This window comes from Lissotriton helveticus, chromosome 2_1 (genome assembly GCF_964261635.1).
Source record: "Lissotriton helveticus chromosome 2_1, aLisHel1.1, whole genome shotgun sequence".
NCBI lineage: Eukaryota > Metazoa > Chordata > Amphibia > Caudata > Salamandridae > Lissotriton > Lissotriton helveticus.
In genome coordinates, this window is record NC_136059.1 from 107,377,091 (window position 1) to 107,391,456 (window position 14,366).

General features: G+C 41.0%; 1 protein-coding gene across 3 annotated transcripts in view; it reads right to left on the reverse strand.

Moving 5' to 3' along the window:
* LOC144817767 (CD209 antigen-like protein C) overlaps positions 1-14,366 on the reverse strand; it is a 124,784-nt gene that overhangs the window by 17,147 nt on the left and 93,271 nt on the right. For 2 of the 3 annotated variants that reach the window (XM_078674567.1, XM_078674566.1), the window contains one exon: positions 821-930. In XM_078674567.1, the coding sequence (XP_078530693.1) occupies positions 821-930 (110 nt within the window). Of the gene's footprint in view, positions 1-816; positions 931-14,366 lie in introns of all 3 variants that reach the window. The other variant, XM_078674568.1, reaches the window with a different exon arrangement.

The window sequence follows — 14,366 nt, forward strand, 5'->3', positions numbered from 1 at the left end:
TATAAGCAGCATACATACGTTGGGTTAAGCACAGCAACACCAAGAAGTTATTTGGTCATGGTGCACTTTACAAATAAAAACAAGTGGTGGTATGGACAATATGTCTTGTTTTAATATTGAGAGTGGAAGGCTATTGATTTTACTAATAGTTACTAGTAAAATCGTGCTTTAAAACAGTTTTTAAAACATCAAAATACTGAAAGGAAAGCAAACTCATACCTTTAGATACCTTAAAGGAAAATGCTTTCTATTTACTTTCCATTTGGCAAGGAGCAGGGAAATTTGCTACAGCCATTAGGTGTGCTACAGCAGCCCAGGGTGCAGATTTATGGACCTCCAGAAGCAACATCTTTTCAGTCACTCTAATTAGACCTTCTGCTCATTTACACTAGCTGCAGCAGCCTACTCCTTCCTAAGCAACAGCAATGCGGTCTTTGCAATACAAGTCATACAATAAAATGATGGAAAAGAAGCTAGGCACCAGGGAAGGGACACATAAAAAGGAAGGAAAGCTAATGGATATGAAGCGAGCAAATGAGATTGACAAGAAAACCAACCAATGGCAAGCTATTGGCTGACCTTAAGACCGCCCTAAGTATTTGTATTGTACACAATGGTTCTTTGACCAGCTTAAAGAAGCCAGTAGGCAATAGCTACTTAACATATTCTGATTACAGCAAGTCACACGGTGACACCTCCTTGCAGCTGAATCTGTGCACTATCAACCACCATAAAATAAAGTACACATCATTAAAAGCATGTTCCGTATGTTAATTAGAGCACCTTATAGGATTAATAAGCAAGAATCAAAAATACCTACAATGGTTCTTTGTATGCTGATCCATCAGCATAATGCCAGTGTCCCCCTGGTTTGTCATTTGTAAGACCAATCCAGTAATAGTTGTTTCCTCTTGTGGACTCCAGGTACAACTACAATGAAAGATTCAAGTACTGCTCATATTGGTGAAGGTATTCTTTACAACTGATCATGTATTAAATCAACATAAACACGTATGGAACTAATTTTGTACATAATTTCTTCCATTTATAAAGTGCAATGTTTACTATACTGGACCTGCATTGGCTTTGGTGTTTTTTAAAGATTCCTTATTTATTTGTTCCATGTTACACATATAACTGTTTTAACCAATAATTTCTAAATACATTAAAACGCACATTCTCAAACAACATTGCTCATACAGATACACATGGGCCATTTTCTAATTTCCCACAAATAAAATCAAGCTTTGGCAAAGTCAATAGGTCTGGTTTTAATTTATTTTTTTTAGTTCAACAAGATTTTATTGAGAGAAATAAGGATCCAAATAATAGCAGTCAAAATACAAAAAGGTGATACACTCCAATATGAGAAGAACGTGAAAAACCAAACATGGATATCATTTGATCAGTAACTCAATTATATGTAAATAAAATTAGAAAGAAGGGAATCAATATGAAGTTACTAATATAAGTCAATAATGGGTATATCGTGCATAACGTGGAACATATCAGCCTCTGAGATGAGGGAGGGGGCAGGGGAAGAAACAAGAGCAAAAGGAGGAAGGAAGGAAAGAAAGGAAAAAATAGCAGTAGACAGAAAGAACGGGATGAGAGGACAGGAAAGAGGGAGAAAGAGAGAAGGAATCCCACAGGAATAGCCCAATGCAACGTAACTAGCAGACCAAACATTAAGTAGACAAACCAACAGGAACTCGAGGGACTACACCTTGCGAGGAGAGGTCCATGTATTCATCCAATGATGCCCAAATCCCACTTGAAATGGAAGGCGATAGGTGTGCTAGATCTACTGAGGTGTGAGCACTGCGTAAGAAGGAAACCCATGCCCACCACGTATGGTAAGAGACTGATGAGAAAGATTTCCAATCCATAAGGATAACCTTTACCGCAATAGATAACAGAAGATCTAACAGCTGTAATTGTAACAAATCAAGGGGAAGGGGCGTAGGAGCAGCCCAGGGACCTAATATAACTAGAGGAAAAGAGAGCTGGAGCTGAATGTCAAAGATAAGAGATAAATGTTGCTGAATAAGGTCCCAAAAAGGTTTAAGTAAGGAACAATTATAGAACATATGAGGGAAATCCCCCGCCTCCAGGCCACAACTCCAACAGAGATCATCTTCTTTAAGGTTGAGAGAATGCAGACGTACAGGTGTCCAGTGGAGTAAGTTAATCGAGAAAAACTTGGACTGTATTAGGGAAGGAGCTATTTTGTTACGAAGCGCAAATTTGCTAATGGATTGCCAAGCTTCAGATGATAAATGATCTGTAATATTGTGATCAAAATGACGCATCCATTTTTGTTGTGCAACCGTCTGGTCAGGAAGCGAAGTAGAAGATAGAAACTTATATATGCGGGAGGCAACATGACCAGCTTTGAGCCAAATACAAAATAGCGAGACGGTAGGGGAGGAGGGATGAAGACGAGTTTTTGAGATGGCAACCTTGATTTTAAGAAAGGTATAGAAGTCTAGATTAGTTAGAGAGTGATTGAGCGCTAAGGTAGAAAAAGGTACGGGCTCCCCAGAGTCACTATACAGATGTTGTACAAGAGATACACCTTTCGTAGCCCAATATGACATGAGGGTGGGAGTGATATTAAGTTTAATTTTGGAATTACGCCAAATGGAAGACCATCTAGTTTTGTGCAGAGGAAATGCCAGCTTCCTGTCGACTCTCTTAATTGCGGAAATTGTATCAATAATTATAGAGCGGGAAAACAGAATGTGGAAAGTGGAAGTAGTACAGAGAGAGGCAATTGGTAGAGGTGCAGCTAAGTCCTGTTCTATGTGTAGCCATAAAGGAGTATGATGGGATGGGGGAGAAAACCATAAGGCCCCCTGAGAGGCCAAGAAAGCCGTCTGATATTTTTCCCAATCCGGAAAATTACACCCCCCCATATCACAGGGTCTACGTAAATATTTATATGCTAATCGAGCTCGTTTACCATTCCAAAGAAATTTGGCGGTGATCCCATCGATTTCCCGAAAAAAAGAGTCGGACAATTTCATCGGAATCATGGATGAGACAAAATTAATAATCGGTGTGATCATCATTTTTAGGGTTTGTAGGCGACCCCACCACGAAATATGTTTCGGAGACCATGTATCCAGAAGACGACGAACCTTAGTAAGAGTTTGAGATTCATTATAGGCAACCGTGGTATGTAGCGTGGAACAGAAATAGATGCCGAGATATTTGAGATGAGTAGATTGCCACTTAAAGCCAGCCGAACCCATATGAGCAGGGAAACAGTAGGCATTTAAAGGGAACATTTCTGTCTTATCTCTGTTTAGAGTGTATCCGGATACTTTAGAGAACAAAGAAATGGTGTCAGAGATAGCAGGGATGGCCAACGCTATATCATCTGAGAAAATGAGAACATCGTCAGCGTAGGCAGCGGTTTTAAGACAATGAGGGCCAAAGGAAAATCCTTTGATATCAGGATGTAAATCAATCAGCCGAAGGAGAGGATCAATAGATAACAGAAACAAGAGAGGGGATAAGGGACACCCTTGCCTCGTGCCCTGGCAAAGATTAAAAGAAGAGGAAGTAGCACCATTAACCCTAATGTTAGCTTTAGGTTGGGAGTATAGAGACATTACCATGTTAATAAAAGAGTCTCCGAGGTTATGTGCACATAAGACAGCTCGAAGGAAAGGCCAAGAGACCTTATCGAAGGCCTTTTCTGCATCGAGGGCTAAGGCCGCGGCAGGTAATTGGGATCGCTTAGCCGCTCCAATAATATGACAGAAAGTGCGGATATTGTCTCTTGCCAGTCTACCCTTAACAAATCCAGTTTGGGAGGGATGGACTAGATTAGGAATAAAAGATTCTAGACGTTTAGCCAAAATTTTAGCAAAAATCTTCGCTTCCATATTAAGAAGCGAAATAGGGCGGAAATTCTTAGGATCTGAATGATCCTTACCTTCTTTCGGGATCACTACTATTGTGGCATCAGCAGCTGTACCAGAAACAGAACCATTACGAATGAAAGTGTCAAAGACAGCTTGTAGCTTAGGAACAAGTAGCGGAAGAAAGGTTTTATAAAATAAGATCGGGTATCCGTCTGGACCAGGAGCTTTCCCCGAGCGGGTGGCCTTGATAGCAGCCGCTATTTCCTCCGGTGAGATAGGAGCATTCAGAGTAGAGCGATCTCCTTCTGAGATTGATTGAATCGGAATTGATTTTAAAAAGTCTTGGCACTTGTCAAAAGAAGCCTGGTTAGAGGGGGTGTATAATTTGTTATAGAAATCGCAAAAGACTTCAAGAATTTCCTCCGTTTGGAATTTGGTAGAGCCAGTGTGGTCTTTAATAGAAGAGATCTGGGAGGACTTATAGGAAGAATCTTGGAATTTTAGCGTGGCAGCCAAGAGTTTCCCAGCGCGATTCTTTAAAAGTAACTTTTTGGACTTTTGCGCCTGGAAGCCGATATGAGCTCTTTTAGTGACAATAGTATTATATTTGTATTTTAGGAGCTTAATTTGTTGTAGGTTAGTCGGGTCTTTAGTATGTCTAAAGGAGGCCTCCAGAGTTTTGATGTTAGAAGATAAGTCAGTAAGTTCCCTCTTAATCGTCAAGTTGCGTTTGGACATGCATGCTATAACTTGGCCCCGAAAAGTACACTTAAAAGAGTCCCATAGAGTTATTGGAGAAGATACCGAGTCCTCATTTTCACGGAAAAAAGTGTTTATGTCCGTGGAGAATTTATCCACTTGATCAGAGTCATGTAACACTTCCGTATTAAGTCTCCAGGAACGACCACGCGGTTTCGGCGCAAAGGACGTAAGCGTAAAAGTGACCGCAGCATGATCGGAAATGACAATGGGATGAATCAGCGGAGAGGAAGAAGCTGAGACAAGAGAGGAGTGAACCAGGAGATAATCAATACGAGAGAATGAGGAATGAGGGGAAGAAAAGAAAGTAAAGTCACTGCCAGTGGGATTATGGAGACGCCAAATATCATGTAATTGAGCAGTGGAACACATGTTAATCATCTGTTTATGTGCTTTAGGTGGACGAAACTGGAATGCAGAGTTCCTGTCTAATAAAGGATCCATTGGTAAGTTAAAATCGCCACCAACAATGAGATTGCCAGCATGAGGGGTGTCATGCAATTTTTTAGAAATGGATTTCCAAAAGGCTGGATTATCCACATTCGGGGCATATATATTCATAACAAACAAGTCATGTTGTCCATCCGACAATTTAGATAGAAGCCAGCGACCCTCAGAATCATGCTCAGAAGAGATGATTGATAATCCTGAATTCCTTGAAACTAACGTAAGCACCCCATTGCGTTTACCAGAAGCATCAGAACAAGACACATCCGACACCCATTCTTTCTTTAAAAATAAAGCTTCTCTACTGGTAATTTTAGATTCTTGAAAGAGGACTAAGTCTGCCGAGAGCGACTTACAGTAATCCAGGATTTTAGATCGTTTTACTGGATGATTTAATCCCTTAACATTAAGGGATAATACATTTAAACCCGGCATGGAACAAAGGGGGATACAAACGGAGACAGCATTGATGACAAACAAAGAACGGGGTGCAAACAAACAGTGGACCAGCTATTAAGCAAAATAGATGTTACGGGAGCAACCATGTGGGAGAACCAGGAAAAAAGAAAGGCCAGAAGAGAAGAAAGACAAGAAGAGAAAAAGAAAAGAAGCAGAGGGGGAGGTCTAAAAGAGACCCACATCATGCAAGGGAGAACGTGGAAAGGGCGAGTAGGGGAACCGTATTAAGAGCAAAAATTGGTAAGGAGAAACAGCCCAATTATTAGAAAAAATCTCACGAAAATAAATAAACCACATGAAGAAACAGCCGAACTCAGTGCAAAAACATTTTGAAAATGAGGAGCTGAGACGCTATAAGAGGAATAATACACTTCAGGGCAGATTAGCGATATCATAACATGAACAAGATCATATAATGAAGAACAATTGAATCAAAAATGCAAAAAAAAAACTTAATTATGCAATAAACAACCTAAATAATATGTAACATTACATAAATATATTGACGAATAGGCAGCTAATTCACATATTAATAATAACAACAATTACATAACTATACTATAGAGTGGAATCGTAGAAGGAAAAAAGAGAAGTGCAAGAGAGGAGCATGTAGAGACAAGGAAGAGACAGAGATGGAAGAGGGAAAGGAGCAGAAACCGAAAGGAGAATTCTACTCCGCTATACTAGAACAATAACTAGCATAAGGTAAAAATGAGAAGAAAAAAAAAAAAAAAGTGCTAGCGAAAAAGAAATAGTATATTAAATACAAGCAAGAAATCTGCACCCAATAACTATAACAAGGCAAGTATCATGCAAAGGATAGACCAGAAAAAGAGGCTGAGAGGACGGAATTGAGAAGGAAGAAGAGATTCAAGAGTAGTATGGAGAAGAGAAAGAGAAGAAAGAAAGTACAATAGCAGAGAGGTAAATTAGCGTGTAAACACTACTAGAAAGAAAGAAGAGGAATTCATCTTGAAAGCAGTACAACCACAAGTATAGAGATAAACAAATCAGGTCCCTGAGGCCCCAGGAGCCTGCGTTGTTGCTCTTTGAATCTCCATCTCTATTTCCTCCTGGTTGTCTAAGAACGTTGTCAAGTCTGCCGGTTCATCGAAGATCCTGGTACGTCCTTTATAAGTGATGCGAAACTTGGATGGACCTGAAAAGGAAAAAGGAATGCCCAAATCGGTGAGACGCTTCCGAAGATTCAAGAAGCCTTTCCGTCTTATGACTGTGTCTCTGGCAAAGTCTTGAGAAATGGAAATACGATGACCCTCCCAGTTGAGTTGTTTAATCTTGCGCATATGAGACAGAATCAGTTCAGTGTGTTGATGTCGTAAGGGTTTAAAAATGATTGCTCTTGGCTGGGTGGCTGCCTTAGAACGAAACGTAGGAACACGGTGTGCTCTTTCAATCTCAAAATCTCTGTAAAAAGATAGTTGGAGTGTATCCGGAATCCAATGAGATAGAAACTCAATCATAGAGGAGGATGATTTCTCTGAGTCCTCCGGCAAGCCAAAAATACGGAGATTGGATCTCCTATTACGGTCTTCCTGCTCCGTGAGGTCTCTGCGCAACGCCACCATAGAACGCTCCAGTTGAGAAAGGGACCTGGATTGCTTTTGCATCCCATCCTCTGCAGAACTTATTCGTGTTTCTGTCGCTGATACACGAAGAGAAAGGGCTTTAAATTCATTCCGGATAGCAGACACTTCCACTTGTAGTAAGTCAGTGTTAGTCTTTGTTGACTGCGCAATTTCATGAACTTCATTCAGGCGCGCCAAAATGGTGTCCAATGTGGAAGCATTGTCTGCCTGAGGAGATTCAGGCACCGGAGAGACTGACTTAAGTCTTTTTAAAGATGCGCCCAGGTCCTTAGAGTCCTTGCTGTTCAATGACCGACTCATAATGACAAGTGACGTAGCAGGAGCCTGAGAGAATACACTGGAATAGGCTGGAACACCAAAGTTGCGCAAAATATGTAGACTCAGTGTAGAACAGTGGCAGTTTACGCTCAAAACACGCAAAGCAAGAGTAGCTGTTCAAGTATGAGGAAAGTTGCGCAGGAAATCTCTTCAATAAAGCAGAACGGACACCTCCATGAAGAATGTGAGAGAAAAAATAAAAGCGAGCAGCTCAAAAGACCAGCCAAGAAGCAAGAAAGTAACATCAAGGAAAAAGCATAAATGTTACCATTTCAGCCGTCGTGTGTAGAAACCCTCAGCCAAGCGCTGAATACCGCAAGTTTGTATCCGCTGCGGCGCCTCAGAAGTCCGATGACAGGAACGTCATGCGCGACAAAATGGCGGTCGCCCTTCAGGAATGCGAGCGCCTGTGAGGAATAATTCAGGAAACATATCCTCGGTGGCTGATAACGCGGAAAGAACAGCGTCGTGAAGGTCACCGCATGTTCCGCCGCTGATGAGTGAAGTTTCAGGTCGCAAGGGCACGAAGAAGCGGAGAGAAACGCTCTACGGGACCAACTCACCCCGGAGCTCAAGCGCGGCACGCCATGCAACAGCGGCGCGCAAGCCACGCCCCCCGTCTGGTTTTAATTTATCAAAGCATGAAAAATAGAGTACATTTTAACAAGTGATGAAAACACAGGCATCCCCAAATCAACTTTAATGTCTTACATGAACAAATGTTATAATTGCTTAAAGCCTGGGAGGATTTATTTTTATTTAGCAGACTTTTATATAGCGCGAACTAGACCCGAACCGAATCAGGTATCAGAGCGCTTTACATATTTTCCAGTTACGTTACACGAGGAGACTCTTTCATTTTAGGCAGGGGAGATTAAGTGATTTGCCCAGAATCACAGGAGGTTTTGGCGTCATTACCGAGACTCGAACCCAGATCCCCAGGTCCGAGGTGGAGCGCCCTAGCCGTTAGGCCAACTCCTCTCCCCATTGCTTTCTGTGTAGATGACTACAAGGGATGACGAACTGAATGTGACAAACAGCATTATGATTTAGTCTACTGTTCCAATATATAAATAGTCTTTAATGTCTTCCAATGTAACTGCTTCCTGGAAGGTTGAATGTGACACCAAATAGGCATTAGCTAGCTGTGAGAAAGGGATGCCCCTCTAGGTGCAGTCAAAGTCCACTCTCAGCCCGGCAAAGTACAACCCATCAGGCGTTAGACTAACACATTTCAGTTTGATGGTCAGCATCATCGCACTAAAAAGCATGTCTTGCATTTATAGCGCCTCCTGAAGCTGTCAAGTCAGAGCACTATAATTAGCACAGAGGAAAGCAGGGCGTAGAAGCACTGCTCTGGCAGCCTATGTATATTTACAAGAACTGGTAACAAAGGGGCATATTATCAAGGGGGTTTATCTCCGCTTTTTTTGCTTTAAAAGCCAAGAAAGCGGAGATAAAATTATCTCCCTATTACCTAGCTGTCGCTAACACCAGTTAGCGACAGCTAGTAGGAGATAGCGACCATCTTGGGCCCCACTTTGCATGTCAGAGAAATGTATCACTAATGACATGCAAAGTGGGCGTGCCAAGATGTTAGCGACTGGAAACAGTCGCTAACATCGCTATCTCCTATTACCAACTTTTGGAGATATTCGCGCTAAGCGCGAATATCTCCAAAAGCTAACACCTGCCCTGAGCAGTTCTCAGCCATGTTATCCAATGGAAGGTGGATAACATGGCTAAGAGCATTAGCTCGGTAATGCCTGAATATCGCTGACTTTTCAGCGATATTCATGCATTGCGGCCGATTTTTATCGCATTTGCGATAAACCTTGGTTATACCAAGGTTTATCTGCGATAAAAATCGCCGCAGCTCGGCGATACATTTTTGTCTCTAACCAAGCAATAGCGATAATTATCGCTATTGCTTGGTAATATGCCCCAAAATGTTTTGCAGATGGCTGCGATATCCAGCCAGACCTAGAAACACCTAGGTGCCAACAATGGTGGCCTGGAAAAGAGCCCAATATTTCTTCCCTTCTGTGATTACCCCTATTGTGGGCATAGATAACTAGTGGCTAAGAAGTTACTGACAATTGCATGTTTTTATGGAGTAACTGTTTGTGATCAGTGTTTTATGGTGAGGTCCACAGGTTTTTCCCAGACATTTGTCAAGCTGTCAGCAGGCAATGTGTCTAGCTGTAAATTAAAAACACTGGACTGTGTTAAAGCTGGCCTTGTTGTCCTGGTAGGGCTGGTAACCCATGATATAGCCCCCTGGCACGACCCCAATCAGGATTACAAACCCTGCTTGAAATTCAATAAACAGAGAAAGCATATATGTTAACACCACCCAATCGAGATAGCTCTTCCGGCCAGGCTTTGATTAATGCAGAATGTATTCCGGTGAAGGCTCGGGCCATGTAGTGCGTGTATATATTTCCAAGATGAACCTGTTCCCCATACCTGGCCTTCACAGCAGCTGTGGAACAACAATCAGTTCCAGCAGGTTCTGCCCATATATTACTTAAGGGGGTGGTGATGGACGGAGCATCAGAATCAATCAAACACTGCCAAGACATGGCTTGGCAGTTTGGGCTGGACTGTTCCCATGAGGCACAGGGTCAGACTGATTTGCATATGGCCATGTCTGAACTGGGGTGGCCGAGTGAGCTAAAGAATGGTGATGGATTAAACCCAGATCAGTTGACAGGGGGTGAGTGTTTGATTTGCTCAAACGCTCCGTCCATCATCCCCTTTTGTATCGCATATATTACTTAGCCCAAGTTGCATGCGGATACTCCATGCAAGCGTTCTTGTCAACTTACATATTGTTCTTAGAAAGTTATATGCGTTTTTATTAGACACCTAGGTTAGCACAACACAGGGATCCCTGCTTACATTTTTGTTCTGGAAATTTCAAGTGGTGCTGATACTGCTGTGGTCCCTAACATTGCATTGTGGCCAACCAATCATGAGCAGAGTTTGCTAACATGCGGGTACTTTCTTGTTGGCACGGTGCAGCCAATAATCATTAACTATGTTTAATAGCAGGTGGTTGCAGGAAGAACAGGTATAGAAATTCCTTTTTGTTTGAATGCACATTGCACATCACAAGAAAATATGATTCTTCTTAGCACAAGGAAAAGTTAGTAATGGATTCCACTTTCTGCTACTTAAAGGCAGAGTTAAGCCACGCAAGGACGACTAACAAAACACATAAATAAAAAGGGCTATCAAAGTACTAGTCTATAAAAAAAGGAGGAGGACCCCGCACAGGCTTGTAAGGGACTGGGGGGAAAATATGTAAAAAGGAATAGGTCCCAATCACAAATGGACAACAGAGGATATGTCCAGTTTCAATATTCCTACTGGGGGTGTATAACTAAAAACAGCATGCCACAATCATGGGCGAGAAAGGCAAAGGTACAATGTAGTGTTATACAATGTTAACCGTTTCCCTTAGGGGACAGTTATAGACTAGCAACAAAAGTAACAAATTATTTAGGCTGTAAACATCTTATGAAACTTATCGCAACACATGTTTGGTAAAACTCTGGTTTCAAATTTATTAACAAAATCAATTTACAATTCATATAGTCATTAAAAAAACAATTATAAAACCATGTCCCACTGGACATATACAATTAACATTGATAAAAAAAATCTTTTTGTTTTTTTATACAAAACCATTAAAAACAAGAAGAATCACAAAAGTCGACGCGGCGTTTCGGTTTTTCTCTTAGTACACCTTCTTCAGGACTGATTCTAAACAGTTAAAAGACACAGAGTTACCATCCATTATCACGTTTATACAGCATTCTCCCACAATATCTCTGTATTTACATTTTGTTAACAGTTGCATATATTTTTTTTAAATTAGAGTTCTGTTCAGTTCTCTCAAACACTTATGTCAATAGATGTTTGCTTAAACCCTACAATACCACACTCTTCTTTTCATGGTATCATGTACATATTACCCCTTCCCCGTCTGGTTCAACAATTCAATTTTGTTTGCCTTTCCCTTGGAGTTCTTACTCCACAGCTGTTGTACCCACTACCAAGAAATGTCTACTACCAGCCTACCTTATTCCAAGTGGAGTGAAAATGGCTCTACTGGAGGGCGCTGGTTATACCAAAGAATTTTCTATGGGATTTTCAGTGGAAGACGAATCACAAACTGCCGTGTTCAATTGACAAGGTGTGATCTCTCTAAATTAAAAGATGTTTAATTTTTAGCGGACCATACTTTTGATTTATTCATTTTTGTTCTAACAAGTAGCTACTTCACATTGAGTGGGCAATACCACCGCTACATACCTCTTAGATTTAGTAATTGAATCAATGTTCATATATCAGCCATCTGCATCTATAAGCGGGCTTCGGGATATATCTATGGACCTAGAGAGACAAACATTCCCCTTAGTCCATATCTTTAAAAAGAACATATTACATCTATTTCATAAAAAATCGTGTAGTTTGCCTACTACCTGTTGGTATGATATATTCTTGCTGAATCTTGCTGCCAGGAGGAGCCACCGTATTCAGTACCACTTAGATGGTTCTTTTCCTGAAAAATTTAATTAATCCCTCACTCAGTATTGCAAAATAACTTTTGCCTGGGGTCTAGTTTTCTATTATTATGTCACTTACCGAGTTAGTTAAAATGGAGAGCCGCTGCTGCCTTGGGCATCTTTTAATGCGGTCAAAGATCAGCAGGTAACAGATCACTCAACTGGGGATAATCTCGTAAATTTGTCGTTATCTGTAGGGATATTGGGTATAGTATCATTTATGAGCTCTTTTAACTGTGTCACCATTGTTTATCACTACTACTACAAACTTGGCTTACATTTTTTTTAAAAAAGTTTAAGAATTGCAAAGGAGCTACATTTTTAATAATAATGTCCCCACACTTATTAGTTACCGCATTCCCCTTACTATCTTATTGAATTGTCATTCCAATACCTACAGTATTGATACGGACGCTTAATGCAGTCCACACTTATTGTATTAGTAGCGCAGATCTTTTACTGTTATCTCATTTGTATGCGCATGGGTCCTAATGTTATTAATCAAATCGGCGCTGTCATACTCTGTAACTAACGAATCTAACCATACTCCTCACAAATATTGTAACCCTTGCAAGGTTCGAGCCGTTTCTCCTCTTTTACCTTCTTGAATTCTTTCGGCCTCCCTGCTCCTTTCTCCTGGCAGCGCGTCTCGTCCGGTCAATATTCCGAAAGCAAAATGAATGATTTCCACCTTGCCTCCGGGTTTAAAAGCCTCCCGCATTTTAATTGGGCGCTCGTTATGCATCTGCTGATTGGTGGGAATCTAACCAATCCAGGAGCCGTCGTTATGGATACACAATGCGAGTTCTGCTCTTTCCTTGCTTGTCTTGCATTGGTTCAAAAGCGTTTAGGCTGTTAGCTCTCATTGGTTCAACCCACCAATGCGTTCCTATGGTAATATGCGCTCGTTTTGTGCCATTAAAACTACGGCCGTGTTGTTTCATGTAATGAATTATTACTCCTTTTATTATCTCGAGTGTTATCCTCGCGAGTGTGTTATAAGCTCTACTTCTAAGACCGCCATTGCCGTTTTGTGCCATTAATTATTACCGCAAGATGTATGGGCTGTTGGTACCTGTTATTAGACGACATGTATCTCTTCGCGGCTCAAAAATAGTCTGTTGTTGTCTACTCGCAAAGCCCTATATAGTGTCCAAATCACCCTCCTAAGTCTCCATAACTCTATGTTATATTCATTCATGTGCCCATTAGATACATATGTTTCTGCTATTTCTATAGGGATGTTGTTATCAATGTTACCATCCCCTTAAAAGAATATCCTCGTTATACATTTTGTAAACATCATAAGAAGTGTCATGGTGATCGTAATTAATTCATTCATCTAGGTGGTCTCACAGATTACAAATTTAAGTGCCTATTAGGACCCCAATGAATTCATTTAATAATTTTCTCCCAGTCTTCTCTTGAATTTAGACCCAGTCTCACACTGTTGAGGGTAGACATATAGAATTGTTCCCTTTTCTTTCTGTTATCATTACAGTTGCCCCCTCTCTTACTCATTGTTATTCTTTCTAGTCCGCACCACCTAAGATCATCAATCCCATGGCCGGCTAACCTCCAATGTTCAGTGAGAGGCGCTCCAATTTTGTTGGTTCTGAGGGCAGAGCGGTGCTCATTTAAGCGAAGCCTAATTTCCCTGGATGTCTCCCCCACATAGGATTTATGACAGGGACATTGGATCAAGTAAATTGCATTTTTGGTCCTACAGTTGATAAAACTCTTAATATTCACCGATCTGTCGTTAACTGTGATTTTATTCCCTTTGATGATACTTGTGCAATTGACACATCCCGTACAGGGATATGTCCCTGTCGGTAAGGGGTTGCCATCAATGGTCAGTTGCAAAACCTTGGGTGTTTCCCTGTATGTATGGACAAGAGAATTCCTGATCGTTTTGTTTCTCCTGAATGAGAACATAGGCTTTGGGATAGGTCTGTCAGTTTTGTCTGCTATCAGGTGCCAATTTCTGTTAATGATATTTTTGACTTGATGGCTGACTTGTGAGAAATTGGTCACAAACATGACAGGTTGTGGACCTTTTTGACTGTTATCCTTTGGTATAAAGAAATGTTCTCTATTAAAATATTTCGCCCGTTTATATGCATGCCTAACCATCCTTTTTGGGTAGCCTCTCTCCACAAATTTTACTTTCAGGATTGTTGCATGTCTCTCATAATCCTGCATTGAGGTACAGTTTCTTCTTAAGCGAAGAAATTGTCCGAAGGGAATATTATTCTTCTGTGATGCTGAATGGTTGCTATCGAAATGTAGCATACTATTCCTATCAGTGGGCTTCGTGTATA